At 40.6% G+C, this 25172-nt stretch overlaps 4 protein-coding genes across 8 annotated transcripts in view; 1 reads left to right on the top strand and 3 right to left on the bottom strand.

Annotated features, from left to right (window-relative positions):
• Positions 1–6: 6 nt before the first annotated feature.
• LOC108442923 (formin-like protein 20) lies at positions 7–4036 on the bottom strand. Its single transcript, XM_017723225.2, has 4 exons — positions 3680–4036; positions 3350–3522; positions 2209–2269; positions 7–985 (listed from the first exon to the last, which is right to left on the bottom strand). The coding sequence occupies exons 2-4, from the start codon at positions 3443–3445 to the stop codon at positions 531–533; spliced, it is 612 nt and encodes a 203-aa protein (XP_017578714.2). The 5' UTR covers positions 3446–3522; positions 3680–4036; the 3' UTR covers positions 7–530.
• A 196-nt stretch (positions 4037–4232) lies between these two features.
• Positions 4233–14195, bottom strand: wdr6 (WD repeat domain 6). Its single transcript, XM_017723219.2, has 7 exons — positions 14068–14195; positions 13742–13846; positions 10808–13583; positions 8319–8396; positions 8087–8203; positions 7887–7981; positions 4233–6900 (listed from the first exon to the last, which is right to left on the bottom strand). Exons 2-7 carry the CDS (start codon positions 13836–13838, stop codon positions 6356–6358), a joined length of 3708 nt encoding a protein of 1235 aa, XP_017578708.1. The 5' UTR covers positions 13839–13846; positions 14068–14195; the 3' UTR covers positions 4233–6355.
• Positions 14196–14592: 397 nt separating this feature from the next.
• On the top strand, positions 14593–21144 carry LOC108442922 (fibrinogen silencer-binding protein). Its single transcript, XM_017723224.2, has 5 exons — positions 14593–14691; positions 15950–16684; positions 17670–17775; positions 17881–17930; positions 18895–21144. The coding sequence occupies exons 2-5, from the start codon at positions 16370–16372 to the stop codon at positions 19438–19440; spliced, it is 1017 nt and encodes a 338-aa protein (XP_017578713.2). The 5' UTR covers positions 14593–14691; positions 15950–16369; the 3' UTR covers positions 19441–21144.
• Positions 21089–25172, bottom strand: part of celsr3 (cadherin, EGF LAG seven-pass G-type receptor 3) — a 93018-nt gene continuing 88934 nt past the window's right edge. For all 5 annotated transcript variants that reach the window (XM_037535744.1, XM_037535742.1, XM_037535743.1 and 2 more), the window contains exon 36: positions 21089–25110. In XM_037535744.1, coding sequence (XP_037391641.1) covers positions 25083–25110 — 28 coding nt within the window. In that variant the 3' untranslated portion in view covers positions 21089–25082. The remainder of the gene's footprint in view (positions 25111–25172) is intronic.

Below are 25172 nucleotides of genomic sequence, written 5' to 3' on the forward strand. Positions count from 1 at the left end.
TCCGAGAATAAACGTGAGTAGGGATGCATGATCAGAATCGAACAAGACTGGAATCGGCAGATTTTTGTTTCAAACACACAATAAGCAATAGGCTAATTGATATTTTTCATTGTGGCCAGTGTTATGATGTAAATAATGTGAGCTAGGTAAGTCCACTTGCATATAAGTGCACGTGTACATGAATTCTGCTGCTACACCTGTACCACAATGTTATAGCATAACAATACATCACTCATTATGCAAATCAGCCAGTACACAGTTGTCTCATACCTCTAATGGAGCACTTTATTTGATTTGTGTTATTACATAGGTGTTTAATTTTTCATTTAATAATTTAAAATCTCAGTTTGGCCCTTTAAAAAGGAAATAATGTATGTGCATTGTAACTATCCATATGTGAAAAATTTTCCAACAGCCAATTTGGCTGTAAAGAAATCAGACAAAACATCATGATCAGTGCATCCCTAAACGAGTATTTTGTCCTTATACTTTCCTACATCTAGTGAAAATGTAAAGGGAGTTCATTCCACTCAGTACTGTATCTGCTTCAGCAGCGCTACAAGATCTTTGAGCTGCTCTGCTCGACTTCGTGCTGACTGATGAAAAGGCAGTTCAAAAAATGAAAATGTAAAACTTCTTGAAAAACTGAGATTTGTGACTTGTCGTAACGGAGGCAGACGTGGGGGTTTGGGGGGCCATCGGGGTGGAAGGATCTTTCGTTTCACTGGAGCACTTTTGCCACTTTCAGGCTGCGTGTCTCTGATTGGCTGTGGTGGAGGTGACGGAGGGTCAGTTGATGAGATTGGTGGAGGTGGTGCAGGGGGAGGTGGTGGTGCAGGAGGAGGAGGTGGAATGCTGGTGAAAAAGGAATCAGAGTGGGAGGAGCCTTCCCAGGGTGCCATTCTGTCTTGGAAAACAGCATTGAGAGAGGGGCGGGCACGCTTCTTATTCCCACCCTCAGTGGGACGCGGATGAGTGGATCTCTCTACAAGATTACCAAAACAATTATATGTATCTCTGTTTTTATATACACATAAAATACATACACATACTATTTCTATTACTACTAATAATAATAATAATAAAAATTCTAAGCATCAGCTAAGTTGTATTACATTATCACAAAAGTCAGAAATCACCCTTTCTTTTAGTAATTTTCAGTCAAAACAAACATTGAAAGCAAGTAATTAATTTTTCAGCTTGAGGAAAAAAGCTGAAAGTTCAGTCTTAAAAGGTGGTTGTGTTTTCTACTTCTCACAATCCACGTGATCCCAAAGACATTCAGTGGTGTTGAGGTCTGGCCTCTGAGGTGGCCAGTCCCCTGTTCTGAGAACACCAGCAGCTTCTGTGCTTGATTTGCTATTTTTTCTTCCTTTTTGGTCATTTCTCAGTCATTTTTTTTTCAGTAATATCCTCTTGACTCTTACTCATTCTTTCAATCCTATAGAGTCTTCTCACAGTGGAAGGATGGACAGAAACACCTGTGGATTTTTTTCCAGATATGAAGCAAGAGTGGAGCTTTTTTTTCTCTCTCTCAAAGATTTAAGTACTTTTTATCTGATGATGGCAGTTTTGGAGGTTTACCATATCTATACAGGTTGTTAGGACTCCTGTTTCTTCAGATTTGGAAACATTCCTCACTCCCTTTCCTTATGCAAATGGCTTATCTTAATCTCTTCTGAAATATCTGAAAAGCATATTACTTGTACCTTGTGACCATTCTGTCTGGACATAAAATAAAAGAAGGATAGTTTCTGACTTTTGCACAGTAGATTAAAATAATAATACACTAAAATAGTCATGTGCAGCTAAAGCATTAACAGCTTTACACAGCAGCACATTGTATTCACTGCAAATTACTCAAACACTTTGTCAGTTTCAGCATGTGCATGCATGGGTGCACTACTGTGTGTGTGCATTGTCTGTTAATGAGCTCGAGTATCCACGTATTGACAGACGAGACAATGACGAAGGTAAGCAAACACTTCACACATCACACTGGAGAAGCCCATTAGCAGATTATCAAATAAAGAGGCCATTAAAATGAATCATCCTATTATGTAGCTGAGCAAAATATTACTGTAAATCCATTACATTTATGTATTATAATAGCTGTTATAAAGCTCTGAATTTAACTACTTATACTGGTATAACAAGGATTTGGTGTGACATTTTAAGTACTAAAATGTTGAAAAGGCCTGATTTTACCTGTAGTTCTGGAAGATCCTATAAGAGGAAGCCTTTCTCTTGACATCAACCTGCTGCCGGCCTATGGAGTGAGATCATGCACAATGCTGGCGTTACAGCTGTCAATGTATATGCATGTTCATAACTCTCACATACACATGCCTACATATGCACAAATATACTATAGGGTATAGATTATTCATGGAAATGTAGATGTACATATATGTGGGTTAAGTGTGTATGTGTGGTACCATCACTGCCACAATCAAAACATTTTTTTCACCAGGTGCCCTTTACATTGCATGAACATTTCATGATGGATAGACCAACAGAAATGGTCCAAAATAAATAAAATCTTATTAAAATTTATGTTTTTTGCCTTCATTTTATGGAAATTTTTCTATTTCTTTTAGTGAGTTTAACATATAAATATTTTTTTAAAATGTGCTGTAACATTTTTGTCCAATATCAGCAAATAAAACCAGCAAATAAATAATAATCACACAATCAAATTTGCAGAAAAATGTCACATTTGTTCCCTCCATATTATTTTACAAAATATGTAATTTGACCAGGACCGCCAAAACATTAGCATATATATATATATATATATATATATATATATATATATATATATATATATATATGCGAATGTTTTGGTGGTCCTGGTCAAATTACATATTTTATATATATATATATATATATATATATATATATATATATATATATATATATATATATATATATATAGTGTCAGTTTCAGCATGTGCATGCATGGGTGCACTACTGTGTGTGTGCATTGTCTGTTAATGAGATCAACGGCTAAAAACGAAAAGTTAAACTAGTTTCTAATCACTCGCCCAGAACGGCTCTTTAGTTTTAGAAAGTAGAAGGCTCTACAGAAGCATCTGTAGTAGCTCAGCAGTGGCTTTGCTGCATTAGACTAACAGCAGCGACTCCCCCAGGCCACGCCCTGCCATTACAGCATACTGTGAATTTGGAGACGTGTTGGCGTGGTTGAATAATGAATGAGAACTGTAGATGAACTGAACTAGTAATGTACATTTAGTTTGGAAGGGGGAGCAAATCCCCTGTTAAACTGGTCTAGCAACGCCCCTGCGTATGTGAATGAATGAATGTGTGGGTTTGTTTGAATCAATACCTCTCTGGCTGGACCAGCAGTGTGGATATTTTTGCCCTCTTTTCTTTTTTTGCCTTTGTGTTGTTCTTTTGCTTTTTTCTCTTCCATCAGACTCATCTTCCTTCAAAGCTCTGCTGAAATGTTGAAATATGACATCCCACCTTTCAAACTGCACTCACCCCCACACACACAGACTATCCACACAACACACAGGAGCTCATAAATTATTGACTTATTATAGCTTGAGGCAAATGTGCAGTCTATAATACAATATCCATACAAACACACACTCAAAAAATCAACCCAGGCACAGCCACTCTCTTACTGTCTTCACCCAGAATATTCCCCTACCTTTGGGTTCCCCACTCTATGCAGTCTCAGATGATTATTCCTTTTCCTTCTTAGTGCTGTCTTCATATTTTCTCATCCTTGCTCAGTGCATTTGCTTTTTTTTCATGTTTTGTCCCAGGGCTATATAACATTCAGCATTCTCTCTGCATGCCTGCTCATTAAACCAGCAGCAACTATGTGCGTGCCTTTAAGCTCTTTTAAAGCACTGAGTTTTTATCCTTCTCTTTGCCTCCCTTGCTTTTATTCTTTCATGTCTTCGTTTGAGTAGTTGGCAGTCAGCAAGCTGATGAACAAAAGGAAATCTGAGAAGAGAGTAAAATATTAATGCTCACTAATGCAGCCAAGTCCCCCATACTGACCCCCATCATACACACACACACACAGACACACACACAATCCATCCACTGGCTCAATGCCTCAAAACTCAGGCTGGCTTTACTATGAAACTTTCATGCAACTAGTTGTGAGTTGTCTGCAATACAATTTCTGTGCAAAGTTAAGCAACTCAAAAACAATCCAAGTTGCATGCAACACATTCAATTACTCCACTACGTAATTAAATTAGCTTTTATTTTTGATACATCACATCGTTGGCGCAGAGTAAGAGAGGGCCACAGAGGAGGCCATGATTCTGCTGTGAGAAGTAATTTTTTCCCTTAGTACCAGCATAAAAGGCACATTCAAAGCTCTGAACTCACAGGGAAGGTCAGCACCAGCTGTAGCCTACCACCCTGTGGTGACCAATCCCTAACATAAAGCACCCACAGCTCCTGACACAGCGACATTACCAACATTAATGTCCCTCTTTTTGGGGAGCGTGCATCTACCATGAGCCACCCCTCTCCACTGCGGCCAGTAGTGGGACGCTACGATAAATAATTTTTTCTACATCTATGTATTTCATCTATTTATCTATGTAGTTCTTTATTTATATTCTTTATATTATTATATATTATAACCCCATTTCCAAAATGCAATGATGTGCAAATCATTGAAAATAGTACAAGGACAACATATCAAATGTTGAAACTGAGAAATTGCATTGTTTTTTGAAAAATGTATGCCCATTGTAAATTTGATGCAAACAACAAGTTAATTTAAAATGGACTGAGGGGAAGTGGAACTGCGGTACGACAAATCAACAACTGAAATTCTTTTTTTGGAAATCACTGTGTCCTCCAGGCTAAAGATCACTGAGCGTGTTATCAGTGCAGTTCAAAAGCGAGTATTCATGATGGTATAGGGGTGCGATGGATGGATGGATAGATAGATAGAGAGATAGATACTTTATTGATCATGAAGGAAATTTAGCAACTTTAGTGAACATGAACATTTAGAAATTTTGTGAACATGTGTGATCAGTTTTGGCAACATATGCTGCCATCCAGATGATGTCTTTTTCAGGGAAGGTCTTGATTATTTCAGCAAGGCAATGTCAAACCACATTCTGCATTTATCACAACAGCATTGCTCCTTATTAAAAGTGTCTGGGTGCTAAACTGACCTGCCTGTCACCCACTGAAAACATTTGGTGCATTATGAAATGAAAAACATGACAAAGGAGACCCTGAACTGTTGAGCAGCTGAAATCCTATAACAAGCAAGAATTGGAAAAGTTTCACTTTTAAATCTACCACAGTTGATCTCCTCAGGTCCCAAATGCTTACAGAGCTGTTAAAAGAAGAGGCGATGAAACACTGTAGTAAAACATCCCCCTGTCCCAACCTTTTTTGGAACATGTTGTTGGCATCAAACTCAAAATGGTCATAGATTTTTCAAAAAAACAATAACATATCAAATGTTGAAACAGAAATGTTGTCCTTGTAGTATTTTCCTTTAAAAAATATGGTTCACATAATTGCACATCATTGCATCCTGTTTTTATTTTCATTCTGCATAACATCCCAACTTTTTTGGAAATAGAGTTGCATATATTTGATTTTTTACCTATTTGATTCTGTCTGTTAAGCCTTTGAATATGAATGTTTAAGTAGGCCAGCTAATGACCCACTCATCCTGCCCTAAAAGCTCAAATCTATCAGTGCATTTTGGTCTCCCCTTCTGTAATAAATGTTCATCCTTTGGATCTCAAATGAATCTGGACACTATGGAAAATAATGGTCATGAAAAGCGGAGAAATCCAAATACACAGGCCACACTAAAAGCAGGCTAAGAAAGACTGAACTGCAGCAAAGCAGCTATTTAACAAGAGTTAAGATGCTGTAACACAGCTAGTTGCAGAAATATTCGTTTTGAGAAACGGCCTCCTTCTGCGATAGCCAAGTTAAAAATGTAAAATTCAAAACAGCCTTTAATGTGCACGCTCCAAGGTGCTCATAAAATTTTTTTAAAATATGTCTCTAAACTGGAAAAGCTTTCCCCTCTTGGGACTCCTGTGACACCACACGAGGAGGCAAGTTGGCATGTTTACAACAGATGTAGCAATGTTTAAATTCTGGCTAAAGCCCCCATTTAACTCTAATGTAACAAGTTTTTATGTCAAATGTGTCTGCTGGTTCCTTTACCAAGAAACATTTATATGATGTAATGCACGTAATGAGATCAATTTAAAAGACCAATGAAAACTTATTTTGAATCTTAACACTTTATATGAAAAGCTCATCATATCCCATCATGCTATGTATAAAGTAATAAATAATTAAACATTCTGTCAGATCATACTCGGACAAAACAATCGGAAAACACCACCTTCAGTCTTTCTTCTTCTTTTTGTCTTGCTCTTGTTTCTTTTCCATGTTCCTTTTCTCTTTCTGTTAACTTCAAGAGTTGCAAGCCCTGCCCACAAACCACAACATAGGCCCCGCTCTCTGATTCTGGCCCCTCTCTGCGCCACGCCCACACACCTGAAGCATCTGCGGTGTGTGAGAACATCGCTCCCTGGTGGTGAAGTCCATCATCACACAAACGCCACACACAAACACGCTGGTCTGGGGAGGTGGACACCAGCTGTGTTGAACTTAGAGCACTCAGAGCAGTCAGAGGGGCAGAGTGTGCTAATGGAACTGACCAATGGGAAAGCACCTGTGGACATACACTTCCTGTCTCTGGTTGACTGAACTCTACTCTGATCTTCATCACCGATAACTGTCCATCATCTCCACCACTAGCCAAAATGATAATGTCCTCATGATGTTCTGATATTACGAGGGTGTTGACTCCACTCTGATGGAAGAGGACAGAGAAGCAAGGAGTAGATGGACCTAAAAGGCACAAGCAGACAGTGCAGTTTGTAACTGAACAGTGATGGAATTATTGTAGTTCCAGTACATAAGAGTTTTAAATGAAAGAATGACTATGAAGATACTGTATAATGCCAAGTATTAAGTATCAACTGTATAATGTAAACACAGCCCTTTATAGGCCCTTTATTTCAAGTAATTGGGCAATTTAATCTTAGCTTAAATTAAAGTTTTTAAACTGTTTCACAGCCCTCTAGCAAACTGCTTAGCATGACAATAAATGTAGCGCAATCTTAGATGTCAAACATTGCACTTACTGACTACCGCGAATCAAAACTACCTAATTTTGTGTATTCATGAACTGTGAAATCAGCTCAGCCTCCAAACTCACCTAACGTTAGTCACAACACAGAGTTTTATTAAAGCTTAGTTTTGGCTGTAAAGAGTAAGTTACAGTGTCTCTCTATCTGCTCAATTCCAAAAAATGCCCAACTACTACAATTTCTTAAAAATAAATCACATTACTGTTATGTGTTACTTGCATAACCCCCAACATTGTACAGATATTGAAACTAACTTTGTGGTCCATAAGCAGCAAACACAAAGACACATACAACCCAATAAATATGTCAATAAAGAATCGTATTGATTTTTGTAAACAGGAAAAATCTACTGGCTGAACCCAGCGAAAGAGATTGTAGAAGTCCTTTAAAACTGGGGCTCTCAGTGTCAAATAATGAATGTTTTTACCTTCACTTACCATCTACATTGACTCTGAGACAGTACAACCACAAATGCTCGATAGGAAACTTAGCATACTCGTCATGTAACATTGGTGTCAACTTAAGGTAGCTCTAAACTCGGTCAAACTTGTTTACATGAACTGCTCAGCTCTTAAGATCAGTTTTTGTGTACAAATAAATGAGTATATATCTGACCCCAGACCGGCACTCCTACTGTGTGTACTTTATACATGTGGACCCAGTTCTAGCAGGCTGGTGACTCACCGTCCCAGCTGTCCTTGGATTTACTGTCCAACACTGTAGTCAGATCCCACAGAGCTACAGCACCATCTGTAGCCCCACTGAACAACAACACATGCCTGGGGTGGGTGGGAGTGACAGAGACAGAGACAGAGAGACAGAGAGTCACTAAGCGTTCATAAAATAGAGCACTAGAGATGTCCTCATTTTTATCATTGCCTCACTGTTTGCCATGTAGGTCCTCCAAGCTATAGGAGGCGACACTGAGCACACATCGCTGATGGTAAAAAGTCTCCCACAGCAACTCAATCTTTTTACTGTCCTTTGCCAAAGTGAAAAGCCTGAAAGGAAAAAAGAAACAAAGACAGTAAGGCTGAAAGAACAAGAAATATAATAAGCTGTGGTACGCAGTCTCTCATGTTGTAAAATGTTATTGATTTACAAACATAAACATACCTTACTGCACCATCACTGCAGGCGAGTGCCAAGAAGACCACGTCTGTGCCATCATGCAACACTGCCATTGACATGTATCTGCAAATCAACACGACAGTCCCGTTAACAGAATCATTTTCATTCAAACATTGTTGCAGCTCAATGGACGAGACAATGGAGATAGTCGGGTCACTAGTGATGCTGAGATGCCCTCTAGTGGCTTTGTTTAGATAACACAAAACACAGCAGCGCCATCATTGAAAAATTCTAGTCAACATGCAAAACTCAGACAGAGGGATATTGCCTGTTATCATTATTACTTTGACTGTCAAATGTTTGGAAACACTTTGCCTCCCACCAAAATTAAAAAATTTTCTTGTTACTTCTCACCAACTTTATATTTAAATATAAACAAATGTGTCTCAGACTGATGTCAAATATAACCCCAATTCCAATGAAGTTGGGACATTGTGTGAAACATGAATAAAAACAGAATATGTTGATTTGTGAATCCTTTCCTACCTATATTCAATTGAATACACTACAAATACAAGATATTTAATGTTCAAGCGAATAAATTTTATTGTTTTTTGCAAATATTCACTCATTTTGAATTTGATGCCTGCAACACGTTCCAAAGAAGTTGGGACAGGGGCAACAAAAGACTGGGAAAGTTGAGGAATGCTCAAAAAACACCTGTTTGGAACATTCCACAGGTGAACAGGTTAATTGGAAACAGGTGAGTGTCATGATTGGGTATAAAGGGAGCATCCCTGAAAGGCTCAGTCGTTCACAAGCAAAGATGGGGCGAGATTCACTACTTTGTGAACAACTGCGTGAGCAAATAGTCCAACAGTTTAAGAACAACGTTTCTCAACGTGCAATTGCAAGGAATTTAGGGATTTCATCATCTACAGTCCATAATATCAAAAGATTCAGAGAATCTGGAGAGATCTCTGCAAGTAAGCGACAAGGCAGAAAACCAACATTGAATGCCCATGATCTTTGATCCCTCAGGCGGCACTGCATTAAAAACCGACATCATTCTGTAATGGATATTACCACATGGGTTCAGAAAACCATTGTCAGTGAACAGTGAGTTTGTCGCTCCATCTAGAAGTTTTAATTTGAACTCTGCCATCCAAAGCGAAAGCCATATATCAACAACACCCAGAAACACCACCGGCTTCTCTGGGCCCGAGCTCATCTGAGATGGACTGACGCAAAGTGGAAAAGTGTCCTGTGGTCTGACGAGTCCACATTTCAAATTGTTTTGGGAATCATGGACGTCGTGTCCTCCGGGCCAAAGAGGAAAAGGACTGTCCAGATTGTTATCAACGTAAAGTTCAAAAGCCAGCATCTCTGATGGTATGGGGGTGTGTTAGTGCCCATGGCATGGGTAACTTGCACATCTGTGAAGGCAGCATTAATGCTGAAAGGTACATACAGGTTTTGGTACAACATATGCTGCCATCCAAGCAACGTCTTTTTCAGGGACATCCCTGCTTATTTCAGGAAGACAATGCCAAGCCACATTCTGCACATGTTCCAACAGCGTGGCTTCATAGTAAAAGAGTGCGGGTACTAGACTGGCCTGTCTGCAGTCCAGACCTGTCTCCCATTGAAAATATGTGGAGCATTATGAAGCGCAAAATACGCCAACGGAGACCCCGGACTGTTAAGCAACTGAAGTTGTACATCAAGCAAGAATGGGAAAGAATTCCACCTACAAAGCTTCAACAGTTAGTGTCCTCAGTTCCCAAATGCTTACTGAGTGTTGTTAAAGGAAAGGTGATGTAACACAGTGGTAAACATGCCCCTGTCCCAACTTCTTTGGAACGTGTTGCAGGCATCATATTCAAAATGAGTGAATATTCGCAAAAAACAATAAAGTTTATCCATTTGAACATTAAATATCTTGTCCTTGTAGTGTATTCAATTGAATATAGGTTGAAAAGGATTTGCAAATCATCGTATTATGTTTTTATTTGTTTTACACAACGTCCCAACTTCATTGGAATTGGGGTTGTAGTTCTAAAAAAAGAAGTTCTTTCCAGCTTGTTTTTTTTTTTTTTTTTTTTTTTTAATGGTGGTGATAGGAACGAGGGGTTGTGACATCTACAGCACAAATCTATTCTATTCTACCAGTGAACCTACATGTGTCGTCTGAGGTTTTAGAAATGTTAATAATGGTAAAATATGAAAAAAAAATATATATTTATGCAACTATTTTGCTATACAGTGCTCTGCATATACCTCTCAATCATAAATAGATTTTACAAATCACATTTTAGGCCAATATCTTCTCAAAACTATCAAAAAACATTGTCTCAGGCACCAGGAAATTTATTCATAACAATCAGTTTACAAAGAATTCTGCTTCATGTTCATCAAGAATCTTCCCTGGTATGAAACGGACAAAGAATGCTTGCTAGTTTGTATTAAGATGTTTTGAAAAGCTAGGTGTGCCCAAACTTTTGACAGGATGTGTCACATCCATTATAACACACCTTGTCTCAGGGTCCATTTTCACTGTCTTATGCCGATTCCGTCTCCTCTCCCACTGCTCGTCCAATCGGTGACCAGCGATCTGAGTCACCTGACAGCCAGGCCAGTTGAACTGCTCCTCCCAGCCAATCAGGAGGTGGCAGCACTGCAGTTGAGCTCGGCCCCCAGCAGAGAACACCAGTGTGGAGAAAGAGGAAGATGGGTCTGTCCACCTGTCGCTTTTTTGGTCTTCCGTCGCTCCTCCTGGGACTGCAGCCAGGGTCCGAACATTGGAGATGTGGTCAGCTATAACGGCAAGAACTTTCACTATGTCCTGCTCAGGTTTGATTGCAAGCACAGTCACTGTGGTGTCTTCACCACCTATAATAAGCACCTCCCAAGCTTCAGAAGAAACTCCAGGCTTGGAAACGCTTCCGAGGTGGTGCACACAGCTCAAACCTCGGCCGTGGAGCCCCTCTCTCAGGATATGGCCTCTAACTTCAGTTGCTGAAGAAGTTAAAGAATGTGATGCCATGACAGCCCCTTGCTTGATGAAGATCAGGGTACCTTGTCCAACTGTATGGTTTGACAGGTGTGTTTGAACATTGGAAGGGCAGATATAAGCCCATGACCTGTGGCCTCCTCCACAAGCTGCTGAAAAAAGCTTTTCTCGTCTCAGTGGATCCCATAAAACAAACTGGATGGAATGGAAGCCAACCATAATAAAAGAGGCCTCCGAGACACTTTCTCTTGCAGTATCCCCATTTTGCTTACTCTCTGGCCACTTCTCCTTTACTTTGGCTTCTTCAGTCAATGTATCTTTACCTCCATCACTTTCTTCTCTTTCAACTTGTCCATCCTCCGGCATGCTTTCTGCTAATCTCTCCTCCTGTTTCTCACTTTCTTCATCGTTAGTTTTATGCTTTTCATGGTGTAGTCCATCAGAATCAAGAAACAGAACCTTTTCCAGCCACTCCATCCCTTTGCAAGCTCGCTGGATGCGGCGCACATTTAAAGAGTCCCCCTTTACAGTCAGAACACGCACACACCCATCCCGGCCAGTGCTGTAAAAAACACCCTGATGCTCAGACACACTTGTAACACCTCGCTTTCCATGGATGCCAAACAGTGTGCTGATTGGGGAGATGGGAATACTTACGTCATTCATATTGTTCTCCAGCCTTATGTTCCCATCAGCTCTTTCTTCATCTATTTTCTCCTCAACCTGAATACCTTTCACCATCTCTCTGTAGAGCAACAGTGAGCCCCGGCGATCTCCACACACCCATGATGCATCCTTTCCACTTGGCATCACAACTGCAGCAGTCAACCATCGTTTAGCACAAGGTGGCAGCATAAATGGTTTCATCTTCTCCATCATCAAAACTGGTCCCGTTTCATCCTCTTCCACCTGTACCATCCATCTATAGACAAGCCCTTCTGAGCCAGAAACCAAGAGGCACCAACTAAAACCCCAGACACCACACCCTTCCACCCACTGTAAAGAGTGGATCTTCCCCTCACCTGCTTGCAAGAACAAACCTGCACCAGAATGGTTTAGAGGAAACACCTGGACACCTCCGTTAAGATTGCCCAGAGCACACACCCACAAACCTTTATCAGTAGAGGAATTTTGCAATTGGATGTATGCTACTTCCATTATGCAATAGGACCGGAATTCCGGACCACCATTCCAAATTGCCTCCCACAATCCATCTTGATGCAAAAACACTTCGCCTTGATCTGTGCAGACAAGAACAGAATCATGACCTCCTACTGAGCGTACCACCTTGGGAGAACCTCGCCCGCGAAACCCCAAATCCTTTTGGTTCTCAAGTGCTGTTGTTTCACTACTCTGGTCTATTACATTCCACAGCCGTACCCCTCCATCAGCACCTCCAGTAGCCACCCATCTACTTCCTTCACCCACGCTGCCTTTACTGACAGCCAATGCCCTGATGCCACCTGACCTGTGACCTTTTAACATTCGCCCAACTCTGCCATCCCCTTCCCATTCCCACAAAAGGCAAGCCCCATCCTCCCCGGCGCTGTACACCTGACCAGGTGAGAGCCTTACACAGAACACCCGGGCCTGGTGACCATAAAGCACCCTCAAGCATGTAGGCGATTCTTCTCCACACCCTCCATCTCCACCCACCCTGCCAACATGCCACACACGAACACTGCGGTCGTCTGAGGCTGAAGCTAGCCATCCAGAGCTCTGAAGGTAGCACAGGCTGAAGATCACACCTTTATGGCCCAGCAGACGCCTCTCGACCTGAGCCTGGCTGTTCGCTCCGGCTCCTCCAGGCCTCCATAGCACCAGCTGATTGAAAACAGTTCCCCCCACTAGCACTGAGGTTTCCCAGCTTGGTCCAATCAGAAGCGCAGAGTAAAGAAGGCACACCTCTACACAGGAACTGCGGGTCAGGGCCTTGCCAGATTGCGGCTCGAGAAGCAATGCTGCATTATGAGCTAGAGTTACGCCCAGTAATGGGTTGGCCTCTCCCGGCTTCAACCAACAAACATCCAACACCCAGTCTTGGAGCTCCATGAGAGGGCCTGCCACCTCCAAACCAGAGCCACATGTCCTGACGTTGATAAGGCGCAAACATTTTCCGCCAAAAACGACCAACTTCACATCGTCATCCCGAGTTGGTGTCTCAGGAACATTTCCATCACTTTTATTTTGCCCCTTGGGCCGTATGCCATGGATGCGGTAATTATGGAGAACATTAAGTGACATGCACTGTTTGGGCGAGGCACGGAGAGAAAAGATAGATAGGACTGGTCCTTCACCTGGCAAAACGGAGAAATATATTAGTCGAAAATAAGCACATTCAACCGATGCTGCAACAGGAGCTTGACCAGATGACAATCATTAACCGCAGTATAAATAAAATCAGGTTGTCTACGACTGCATGGGTAAGATTATGTCCCTGTACCAAATAACCTACCTGTCAACAGGTAGTCATCTCCAAGGAACTCCAGCGCTGTCACAGGTGCCACAAGCGCACTGCTCTCCAGGACAGCCGTGCTGTTTAACTGTGGCATCTCGCATCCTGCAAACAGCGTGAATACACTAAGTTATTACAATACGTTCCGCTACAGCCAATATTGCTCGCTCGCCGCCGTTGTGCACTCTTATTTCTTCAGACGTTACATTAAGAATGTGTGCTTTTAATCAGCAGCTTCTGGAAGGAAAACAGACACGCGTTCACATTTGTCCATATAAACATGACCACATGTTAGTAAAACAAGAGCAGGTAGACGGTTCACTTACAGAAAACTCAGCTTTTTCTAAGGGATCTTGATGATTGTAAACATTGACAGCATATGGGCTAAAAGACGCGACCCGAAGACGAAGCCTGCCAACTCTCACTGCACTTCAACGTGTTTTCAATGCAAGCATGTCAGGGTCTCTTCCGCATTGACAGTTGATATTGACCAATCACAGCTCAGAATACTGCACTGTTTCCCCCGCCTTTGTAGTTAACAATACATCTATTGGTTGCTCTTTACTAGAGTGAATAATAGCCGTGGGCGTTATAAACACACTCAATGTGCCCGCAAATTCCACATAAAATATGTCTAAAACAAACAGCAAAGACGCTTTGACTCTATCGGTGTGATCGCAGCCTGGGGTAAATCTGCATAACCAAGCAGGGTGCAATGAAGCAGATCTACAAGCCATTCGCTGTGGAAAACAGCGGTGAATCCCGAATACACAAAACGTGTTGATCAGGGAATTTACGCAAGGCATGCGTAACTACAGAGTAGTTACGCAAAATACGTCCACTGCGCACGAGTAGCTCTGTTGTTTAAATTTCGCACGGACCGCTCAAACATAAAGGGGTGGAGACGAACAAAGTATATTTTTGTGGAATAAAATAATTCAGCCTTTCAGGTGAGTTGATCATTGTGGCCAATGAGCAACATGCAAAGCCGACGAGACGTGCAGAGATGTGTTTTTATGTGTGGAAAATGTTGCTAGCCTTAATCCTAGTCTCGAACCGCTTCGTCTGCAACTTAATACGATGCAAAGGTTTAGCTATGTGGCTAACACATTAGCTAGCTAGACAAATAATGAGAAGTGAGCTTTTGCGGCTGCTACCGGCATTAAAACCACTAACAAGAAGACAGAAGCGCTGATATTAATCCGCGTGCAGCAACGCTCTTCACCTGGTCTTATAAGCCAAATATTAAACGGATAACGTTAGCAAGATGAGCGCTGTGGTTCCCGACACAGACAGGAGACAGACGGATTAAGCCTAGACCCAGACTGTGGGGGATTTTCGGCAGAGCGCCACCGAGACCAGATTTTAAAAAAATGCACTAATCGGTATATCAGTCGAAACATAGCACATGCTTTTGATGTAGTATCCAGTTTTTATTTGTACGACATGTATTTAAAGACATATTTAATGTTAGCTTTGCATTGTAACCCCCCCCCCCAAGAACAGCGTGTGGGGCCTAAGCGGGTTTTGTTGCATTCGCCGTTTGCAGACGCTGCACTTACTCCCTTCTGAGGGCACTTAGTCGAGCACAGTTTAGTCATGCGGTAATTACACTATGTCCAAAAGTTTTTAGACACCTGCTCATCCAAGGATTCTTCTGAAATATAGGGTGTTAATAAGGAGTCCGTCTCCTCGTAGCTGCAACTGTTTATGAAGGCTTTACACTAGATATGAAGATTTGATTGCTTTCAGCCACGAAAGTATTAGTGAGGCCAGGCACTGCTGGATGATTGGTTCTGGATCACACAAGCAACTCGAACATATCAGATGTGGCAGCATCTCTCCAGAGAGCGCTGATCCACTGCTCCACAGCCCATTGCTGGGGAGCTTTGTGCCCCTCTGACTGATGTGTTTTTGGAATGGGGACTTTAGGCTCACGTGCTTTAGGCTATCCTGTTCGGTTGGTTATGGTTGCATGGAGGTTATACAAGCTGTGAGTCAGCAATAGGTACACATTAATATATGCTGAATAAACTTTTTAGAAGTGGTGCGTTGAGTATTTTAAACATTTTTTGCATCTTCAGTTGAGTTTGTTTGTGAAATATTTATCGAAACTATCCAAGGACTTACAAATGATCACTGGCCATAACTTGCTAGCTATGCAAACAATTGATAAATTAAAAATTTTGTATGTTTTCTTTATTTCAGAGATCAAAGATGCCCCCACTGACTGCAAGTCCATTGTGCGGATATTACCATCATTGACCAAGCAGCCTTTTTTCATATTCTTATTTTTCTCATTTATTTTCAGTACACATAATTTGTAAATTTGTATTTTTTCTATTTTTTTCTGGACCAAAATGACCACAGTCCTGTAATGAATATGTGATACTGTAAGCACTGTTATGTAACAGAAAGACAACACCACAAACTCTTACAAATGGGTAATGAGTAACAAACTCAGACTTAAAAGGATCTAAAGTTCAGCACTGTACTTTGTAAACCGCTACAACTCCATGAATGAGTTGACTGACCAACAGCCTTACTTTTCTACGCGTGACCCTTCCTGACTTTCTACCAACCGTTCCCTCTGCACGCACCCACCCACCTACACCCACACAAACACAGATGAAGATGCTCACCACCATGACATACCGGATGCCCAACTTCACACTGGAGCAGAAGCTCTACCTCCTGCAGAAAATCCACAGCGTGGTGGATGCTGTGCAGGATTTCCGCAAGGACACCAACACCACTGTGTACCGCAACGCTGTGTGGGCTGAACTGGCGAAGGCCTTCAACGAGGCCTTCCCCAACCGGCCGCCGAGCAGTGTGAGCTCCCTTAAGACGCTGTGGAAGAGGCTGAAGGTGGAGTGCCGTGTAGCGCTGCAGAGGCGTCAGGAACAGCAGGCAGCCGGAATGCCGCTCACTGCCCTCACACAGGTTCCTGTACAACTGTTACATTTCCACCTACTTAACATCTGACCAGTGTCATGAATCTAAGAATTGTTTTTTTAGTTTTATTTCTTTTTTAATTCAAAAATCCTGTGAATTTTATTTGAAACTAAACAATTAAGAGTTGCTTCTTGTTGTAATTTGTTCTTTCATCCTAAAGGGCTAAAAGAAATCTGGTAGAAATATTTTGAAATTAAGTAATTCACAGGAGATTTTATTTTGTTTGTTCTGATGCTCAGTCACCTTCTGGTGAAAGAGCTCATATCATGCAAAAACCAATATTCTTCACTATTTTGAAATGGAAGAGTCTGATGTAGTATATAAACATTGTTTCAAACTATCCCGCGTTGTACAGTATTTGTACTACTGAAACTAAGATGAAAGACATTCACTGTTTTTTTTTTTGTTTTTTTTTTGATGTCACGAAAGCAAAAAACATTTACATATAACCACCTATTCAGTCGTATATCCCCCCTGAAGTTATAAAGACCCTTTCAGTCTGGGTTACTTTTTGAATGAGTCACAACACAGGGCAATCAATAAAGAAACATTTGCATGCATCAGTCTGCAAGGTACAATAAAAACAGCCTGTTTAATTCTTGGGGATAGAGAATTTTGAAAACATTAAGTAAAATGCACCCTGACTCTTTTCTGATGTATTAAAAACTACACAGATGTCATAAGTGGAACCCTTGGAAAAAAATACAATAAAAATGCAGCATTAAAAAAACACCAAAAAATATTTGTTTAGCTGTTAAGTAGCTTGTGCTTTTTCCTTTTTTGTTTTTCTTTCATTTAAGCTTCTCTGCACATTTTTGTAAAGTGCTTCTGCCTATGACTAGTGCTATATGATAGAGTTTGTTACTGTTATTATTATTATCATTATCGTTATTAGTTGTTTATTATTAGTAGTAGTAGTAGTAGTACTAAAAAAGTATTGTAGTTAACATTAATATTACATTTCTTCTCCCAGGTGCAGCGGGAGGTGATGGCTCTGGTGCCAAACCTGATCTCCAACTTGGAGGACTTGGATGGAGATGGCAGCTACAGCTCAGTCACAAACAGCTCGCCTGGTCCTGGTAAACAGCTCATTAAACACCTTGCAAACAGGGTTTCTGCTGCCTGTGGTCTGATCTCCATCTCAAGAAAATGAAGGAACTAATTGCATGTTAATTTTCTTTTAGTGACTGGAGGCACCAATGGAAATGAGACAGAAGATTTGGACCAAAATGATGTAATGCTTTTTAAAATGTTCTCTAGTGCATGACACAGTGATAGCTTAGGTTAGTCTGCTAACTGTTTAAATGAGGTATTTGACAGGTTAGAAATGCTAACAGGCAAATAATGTTTGGAATATTCATATTAGTATTTCTGTTGTTATATATACTATAATAACTAATACAATGAAGATTTATATTTATAAACCAGACTTTCAGGGCCAGTTTCCCAGACCCAGATTAAGCTTAAATGTAAACTAAAAGGAACGTCTTGTGGTGATTTGCCATTGGCATTGCCATTTTAGTCCAAGACTAGAATTAATCCATGTCTGGGAAAGTTTTTTTTTTTTTTCGGATCAACACTTACCAAAGATGAGGCATCCAGATGTTAATTTTATTCTACATATTTGTCTACACACATATATATATTTAGGGCTAGAGTTCGGTATGGCTTCTGCGGGTCACAAGAAGGCCAACCCCCCTCCATGAAGATCAATTGCAGGCATGGGCAAGGTTGAGGAGAAAGGGGAGGAGGTGGGGTGAGAAATTCATCATGAGTAGGAGGAGTGAAGGACTGGTATCTATAGGAAGCTAGAATTAAGTAGGAGTTTAGGCGTGGTCTTTCCTCAAACTTCAGTTATGTTAACTTCATTTTATATATATATATATATATATATATATATATATATATATATATACATACATACATACACACACACACACACACACACACACATATATATATATATATATATATATATATATATATATATATATATATGCATATTTGTATTCATATATTATCTCTAAAAACATTTTATATCTTAATTTACAGCTTCTTGCAGATTATTTGAGAGTTGTGAAGTAGTAGAGTACTAGCATAATCGTATATTAGAATCGTTTTACACATTAGCAGCAGTGTATACATCTGAATACATCTATAGAATGGTATGAAACATGTTCCCTTCCTTTGTTTTACAGGAACTTGAGAGTAAAGAGCTCATAGCCATCGATGTTGGCTTGGCCTCGCCTATCGAACACCCACAGAACTCTGGGACATCTCCTGGCCCTGCCCCCTCCTCCCCATCGCATCAGTTCCACACCCATTCCGCTTCCAGGGCTGCCTCCCTTTGCTCCTCCCTCTTCTACCCGACCCAGTCCAGAGCTGGCTCAGGTTTAGGGTCTGGGTCAAGGGGCTTGACCTTTGACCCCCCACGCAGAGTGTCAGCAGCAGCGCCTCATATCTCGCCGCCAGCAGAGAACTCGTTTGCGTTTGCAGACGCTCGTGTTCTTGACTCGGCAGGCTGGGAGGCGCGCAGACAGGAGGTGCTGGAGCAGGAGCACCAGCAGACCATGAGCCTTCTTCTACTGCAGCAGTGTGTGTGGGAGGAGAAGAGGAGAGCAGCCAGACAGAAGGAGAAAGCAGCGCGGGCCAAGAAACGCTACTACCAGGCCAAACTGCGCAAGCTGGGGGGTGAAGTGCAGCTCTCCAGCAGCGACAGCGATGAGGAGCATCTCCAGACATGATGTTCGGGCCTCAAGAACTTTCAAGTCAGAAATGTTCAAGAACGTTAGTCATTTGTGTTTTTTTAATCTATTGATGCTTTTTTATTTTCCTATGAAAACAGAAGATTTTATTTTTGAGTAATCATGTGTTTTGGAGTGCGTCCCATGTGTTTCGGAGTGTCCTTAAATGTATGTCCTTCTGTCATTTATGTGGATCATATCACTGAAGATACTCAGCCTGTTCCAAATGCTCTAAAGCCTCCTCTTCTCTTTTGCTCCTCTACCTCAGTAGATCTTCCAGTTCAGATAGCTCCAGGTTCAACACAAAATACCTTTAATGTCTACTGAGATATTCTCAGTTCTTTCTGTTTTCTGATATAGGGGTTTTAAGGGCTGACAATTGACATGATACTGATACTGCACCTGTTATGTATTGTGATTCACACTTTACAAAGTGGAAACAAATGATGTTGTACACAGTACAAACTTCCAGATAGAACCGGCTCAATTTTGCTTTCAGTGGTTAGCAAGAGGGCAAGATGACGAGGACTGTATGATAGAGCTTTGTAATGGGAATTCAAGTAGGTGGTTGTAAGTCAATGTAGTTATTCTTTCTCAGGTATATTACGCTGGACAATGGGCTGCTGGAAGAAAGACTAAAAGAATCCTGTAAAAGCAGGAAAACCTCAAACTGATGCTGAAATCATTGAAAGTTAAAGGGACATTCCGGCCACAATGAAAACTTTTGCCAATGCTACAGCTGTTAGCCCGCTTACTCACAGGCGGCAGCTGGGCCACAGTAGCCTCTAGAGTATGAATTTCCATTTTAAAGACTAGGAAAACACCTTTCTGATGATGTATCTTCAAGGTGGGATAAAGTTGTTATAAACTACAGCTGCTTTGTGGTGGATTTCTGGGGGCTGATTTTTTTTCCCATTAGCTGCTGAATGCAAAGGGGAGGCAGTAGCTAACATCATTATTGCTAGGAAGGTGAATATTTTATAGCAACTGTATGACTGTAGCACCTGTTTTCAAATCATTATAGTGGAGAGACCTGATTACACAAGACAAATTACCTCTCAGATGAGGACAAGCTAAAAGTTAACAAGGTAGCTAAATACCTTACCTCAGTTTAGCTTCTTTTCTCTGACGGAAAGGATAAAAAACATGCACATTTTATGTGGAATAAAGATAGAATTGCTGTTTTGATGAGTTTGTTTGATGAGTGAGGCAAGAGGTCGTGCTAGCTTTGTTGTATTTATTTCCCTTTAGATCAGTGACTAGGCCAGCAGCCAGGAGCGTTTGACACCACAGGGATTCCCCATGGTTCATAGTTTTGTGGTGTATTTGTGCAGTGCATGCTGGGTGTTGTAGTCAGAGAACAGTAATGTATGAAAGCGATATAAAACCATGAATGTCATGTGGATGAGGCTGAGAGACACAGTGCTGTGTTACTGTAGTTTTAGGCTGGAATGCCCCTTTAAAGGAAGGTTTCAGATTTTCCAGCCACAAACACAACAACAAGCTTGCCGTTGTCCGAAAATGTTTTTCAGGTAAACAAAAAAGACTCATGAACAAAACTGTTAGCAATAACTTTTTTTTAATGTCCAACATTTCTCTTGTACGGTTTCTGTGGTAACCAATTATGGGCAGCTTTTTTCCCCAGGACCCCCCATTGTAAATGGGATAGCAGACATCCCATAATAAAAACACATTAACCAGTGATACAGCCCACTCCCTTTTCTTTCTTTTTCTCACCCAGATACTTTCTCTCACCCAGGATGCATTGTTGTCGGTGGGAGTGGGGCTCATATCAAACAATACATGTACCAAAATGTTACACATTATACATTTTAACAAAGTAAACTCCACTCTCTTACTTTCAGTTTTCAAAACAACCTTTCACTCGCTCACTCTCGCTCACTCTCTCTTACTCTCACTCTCTCTTACTCTCACACACACACAGAATTATAAAAACACTCTAAGAAAAATGATATGACTGATAAATTAACCTTAATAAATATTGACAATAAATAAAATAAATGAATCTTATGTCTGTACAAGATAAAGGTACATTGTAATAAATAAAATATAAAAGATGCAAGTATTTAAAAAAAGGATTGGAGCACTTTTTGACAGGTATGAGGTATAAAAGGAATGATATTGGTTCTCTTATTTGGCTGAACCATATATATGATACTGAGGATTACCCAGAAGATGAAGCCAAGTGTCTATTTTTTTCTTTTTCTTTTAAATAATCAAAATACTGTAGCTTTATGAGACGTACAGCGCCAGAGACTATTTTGTTCCACGTTTTCCTATCTTCTTGTGAGGCCTTTTGACTCTGATTGACACTGATATATATGGTCTCTGTCACAAGGACCTTACAAGTTCCAATCAACTGAGTCACTTATAGCTAATCTAGTCCAGCTGTGTTTCCTCATTCAGAGTCTGAACTGTGATAAACCTGACAACAAAATCATTCCTGAATCAGCAGTTTCGAGACATAAAAACTGAAACGTACGCATTCTAACAGCTTCAGCACAAACTCCCAACAGACATGAATAGTGACCCCACAGTGGCAGTTCTACAAGGCTGTAGAACGGCAAACACAAAACAAAAGGCCAGAACAGTTTTCAAACAGAATATTATAGACAATAACTGTTCAGATGAACATGGTCAGTTGAGGAAAACACTGCGTAAGGTTGCTCAAATTTCTTATCAGCAGGTTCAGGGGATGAACTGAATGCATTAACTGAGTTTAAATTTACTTCAGATGTACGTTATATGGACACAAACTAATTTGACATTTATTATTTCTGAGCGATACTGACATCACAATATACAAAGATATTTTTTTTTCTGTGAAATCAAATAAAAATAAATGCTTGTAAGTTTAACTCGATTTGTTTCATATATCCATCATGCTTGTTGTATTTAACCCCTTAAATGGCCACCGGTGGGCCCAAAGTTTTATTACACACTTATACAACCTAAGAATAATTCCCTGTAGTTACTGAATAATAAGCCTTATTATGTAATACGACTGCAAATTTTGTAGTAGTAGTTTTGATTGGAAGTAAAAGCTATTTTTTTAATGCTGAAAAACTTTCCAATCAGGATTTTTTTCTCTGTGCTATCTGTGTAGACAAAGCCAAGAGAGCTCTCCGATTGGTTGGGACTTCAGGAGCTAAAGGATGTTAAATTAACCACTAATACAGGGGTCACCAACCCTAGTCCTGGAGATTTACTTTCCTGCAGCGTCCAGTTCCAACCATAATCTGCCACACCTTCCAATTAATGACAATTAACAAGGACTGCAGAAGTCCTTGATTGGCTAGATCAGATACAGTGTTAGGTAAGGTTGAGGCAGCACTTTTGACACAGGTTGTAACTAAATTCTGCTAGAAAGTAGATCTCCAGGAGGAGGGTTGGTGACCACTGCATTAACATAATTACTAAGTGAAAGTGGAATCAATCAGGCTTTGATTGCAATAGGACCAATTTTCTGAGGAAAAAAAATCGCTCTAGGTCAGTCTTATCCACAAAGGTCTGGAGTGGTTACAGGTTTTCACTCCAAATAAGCTGGAGCACACCAGGTTTAATTCTTTAGTCTCAGTTTTTAACACATAATTAGTGTGTTAGCTCCAGTGCTATTGGACTGAAAACCTGCAACCACACTGGCCCTTTGTGGACAAGATTGAACACCCTGCTCTAGGCTTTCAGGAAGTCCTAGATATGTCACTGTAAATAGCAACAGTGTTCAAAATAGCACACTGTGTACTGTATACTGCCTCAGTATATACTGTATACTGCATGTTGCTCTTCGGCAGTAGGATACCTAATAGTATCCAGTACACAACTAAAGCCATATAGTACCGGACAGGGGCCCAACTAGCCTGCCAACATCCCGGACTGAACCATCTCAAGACCTGACCAGCCCTCCAATTACTGTTTAGCAACCATTGCTAGCTGCTTTTCAGTGTGTACGGTTATATTTTAGACAAGAGATGTGACACCCCATGACAGAGGGTGGGATGGTGACTCATCTGCAAAGCCACAAATAAACTTTAAAAATGTCAGCTTTGGGTTCAGCTGTGTGGTAAACATGCATGGTTTCCAGACCCACCTGTTTTCTTCCATTGGCGAGTCATTTCATTTTCATTACACTCGTAATTTCTAATATGAGCTAGTTTGACTGAATAATGTGCAGTGTGACTCCACCGACACTGAGCGGATTGTTTGGCCAAGATCAGTATGTAATCTTTGACGTACTGGGGAAATTCATGTTGGTCACATACAATCAGTACGCGAGCAGTATTTAGTAGGATATCTCAAACACAGCCAGAGGCCTAAGTGTTTCGGCTCTGAGAAATGGAAAACAGTAACAGCTGTTCTTTACTGAGTCATTGTAAAACTGATAAAAAGTGAAATATATATTAATATGTCTGTTACAAGCTTGAAATGTGTGTGTTTAATCTACAGTGGTCAGAAAAGTTTACGTTCATTGATTTTAGCTTGGTACTAACATACTACTAAAATACTATTAAAGGTTTTAGCAAAAATCTGCATTTTTGTGGAGGTGTTTTCTAGAGGTGTTTGTTTCTCCAAACTTAAGGCTTAGTTCTAATAGGCACGGTTCTCCACTGATGTAGAAGTAAAAGAAAGTTTTTGGCTAATTTACAGTAATTGTTTTATGCTATTTCATTTATCTTAGGCTATTCCAATATACCTGTCTGAATTTAATTACTGAACATTCATTTTCAATCCCCTGAAATGGCTGAACTGAAAGACAAGGACGCAAACCACAAGCCTCCTAGGTTCCTAAAGGATGGGCAGTGTTTTACAACAACCACACTTTGGAGTATGTATGGGCAGTGAGTTAAAAGGAAAGCCTCTATCTTCATCTCCCAATCAAACCAGCTGCCTTAAAACAATCCCTTGATTGACAATCATGTCGGTCAAATCACATCGCTTAGTTTAAATACTTTACGTATACAATCACCACTGCTGGCGTTTCCCACCAGCCACACATCAGGGATGTTGACACCCTCAATTAACCAATTCAAGCCTCTGATCCCAATACCGTCTCCTGGTTCAACAGTCTGTCAGTGGGAGGGATTTAAGTAAAAAAGAAACATGTAGAATGAGGATCAGTTTGGAAAAGGTTTGGGAAAGGTTTGGAAAAGGTTTGGGAATGCTTTACGGTTCTTCTCAACTGAAACACATATCCACTCACTCAACAACCCCATATGCCGGACACAATCTTTAAAAACATCACTTGAGATTTTTTTTTGTGTTCATCTCTAATGAAAAAAATACAAAATGTATAAAAAGGTTATGTACAGGCTATGTTTTCTTTCTTTCTCTGACCAGCTCTCCCAATGTCAGTTCTTCAGTGTCTCCGCTGTAGAGTTTGAATTCAATACTAATGGTGGAAATCACCTTTTTTCCCTTTATGCTCTCCTTGGTCTAGGTAGGCTGTCGTAAAATTGGACTGGAAACATGATCAGAGATTCCACCTCACCGTCTCCTCAATTAGTCAAACTCTCAGGTCCTCCAGTATCCCAAGATATATCTGAAGGCTTCATCGCTCTGCTTTGTCTCCTATTGTTCCTCTGCGCCCATGAGCTGAACTGCTTCATGGGACTGAGGGGATGTCATCAGGACTGTCCATCACTTCTGTGGGCTCTGTTGGAGAAGAAAATGGAGAAGGCCAACATTTAAGACAGAAAGAGAGGGAGGGTTAAATA

This window comes from Pygocentrus nattereri, chromosome 28 (assembly GCF_015220715.1).
Source record: "Pygocentrus nattereri isolate fPygNat1 chromosome 28, fPygNat1.pri, whole genome shotgun sequence".
Classification (NCBI taxonomy): Eukaryota; Metazoa; Chordata; class Actinopteri; order Characiformes; family Serrasalmidae; genus Pygocentrus; species Pygocentrus nattereri.

What these genes read in the sequence shown, in the direction of transcription:
- LOC108442923 (XM_017723225.2), bottom strand. Translation starts at nt 3,445, where the DNA reads ATGAGTCTGATGGAAGAGAAAAAAGCAAAAGAACAACACAAAGGCAAA. An exon ending in CTGCTGGTCCAGCCAGAGAG is followed by an intron (nt 2,270 to 3,349) that starts GTATTGATTCAA and finishes CTCACTCCATAG; the next exon opens with GCCGGCAGCAGGTTGATGTC. An exon ending in AGGATCTTCCAGAACTACAG is followed by an intron (nt 986 to 2,208) that starts GTAAAATCAGGC and finishes GTAATCTTGTAG; the next exon opens with AGAGATCCACTCATCCGCGT.
- wdr6 (XM_017723219.2), bottom strand. Translation starts at nt 13,838, where the DNA reads ATGCCACAGTTAAACAGCACGGCTGTCCTGGAGAGCAGTGCGCTTGTG. An exon ending in AAAATGGACCCTGAGACAAG is followed by an intron (nt 8,397 to 10,807) that starts GTGTGTTATAAT and finishes GTTGATTTGCAG; the next exon opens with ATACATGTCAATGGCAGTGT. An exon ending in GAGGACCTACATGGCAAACA is followed by an intron (nt 7,982 to 8,086) that starts GTGAGGCAATGA and finishes CACCCACCCCAG; the next exon opens with GCATGTGTTGTTGTTCAGTG.
- LOC108442922 (XM_017723224.2), top strand. Translation starts at nt 16,370, where the DNA reads ATGAAGATGCTCACCACCATGACATACCGGATGCCCAACTTCACACTG. An exon ending in CGCTCACTGCCCTCACACAG is followed by an intron (nt 16,685 to 17,669) that starts GTTCCTGTACAA and finishes TTCTTCTCCCAG; the next exon opens with GTGCAGCGGGAGGTGATGGC. An exon ending in AAACAGCTCGCCTGGTCCTG is followed by an intron (nt 17,776 to 17,880) that starts GTAAACAGCTCA and finishes ATTTTCTTTTAG; the next exon opens with TGACTGGAGGCACCAATGGA.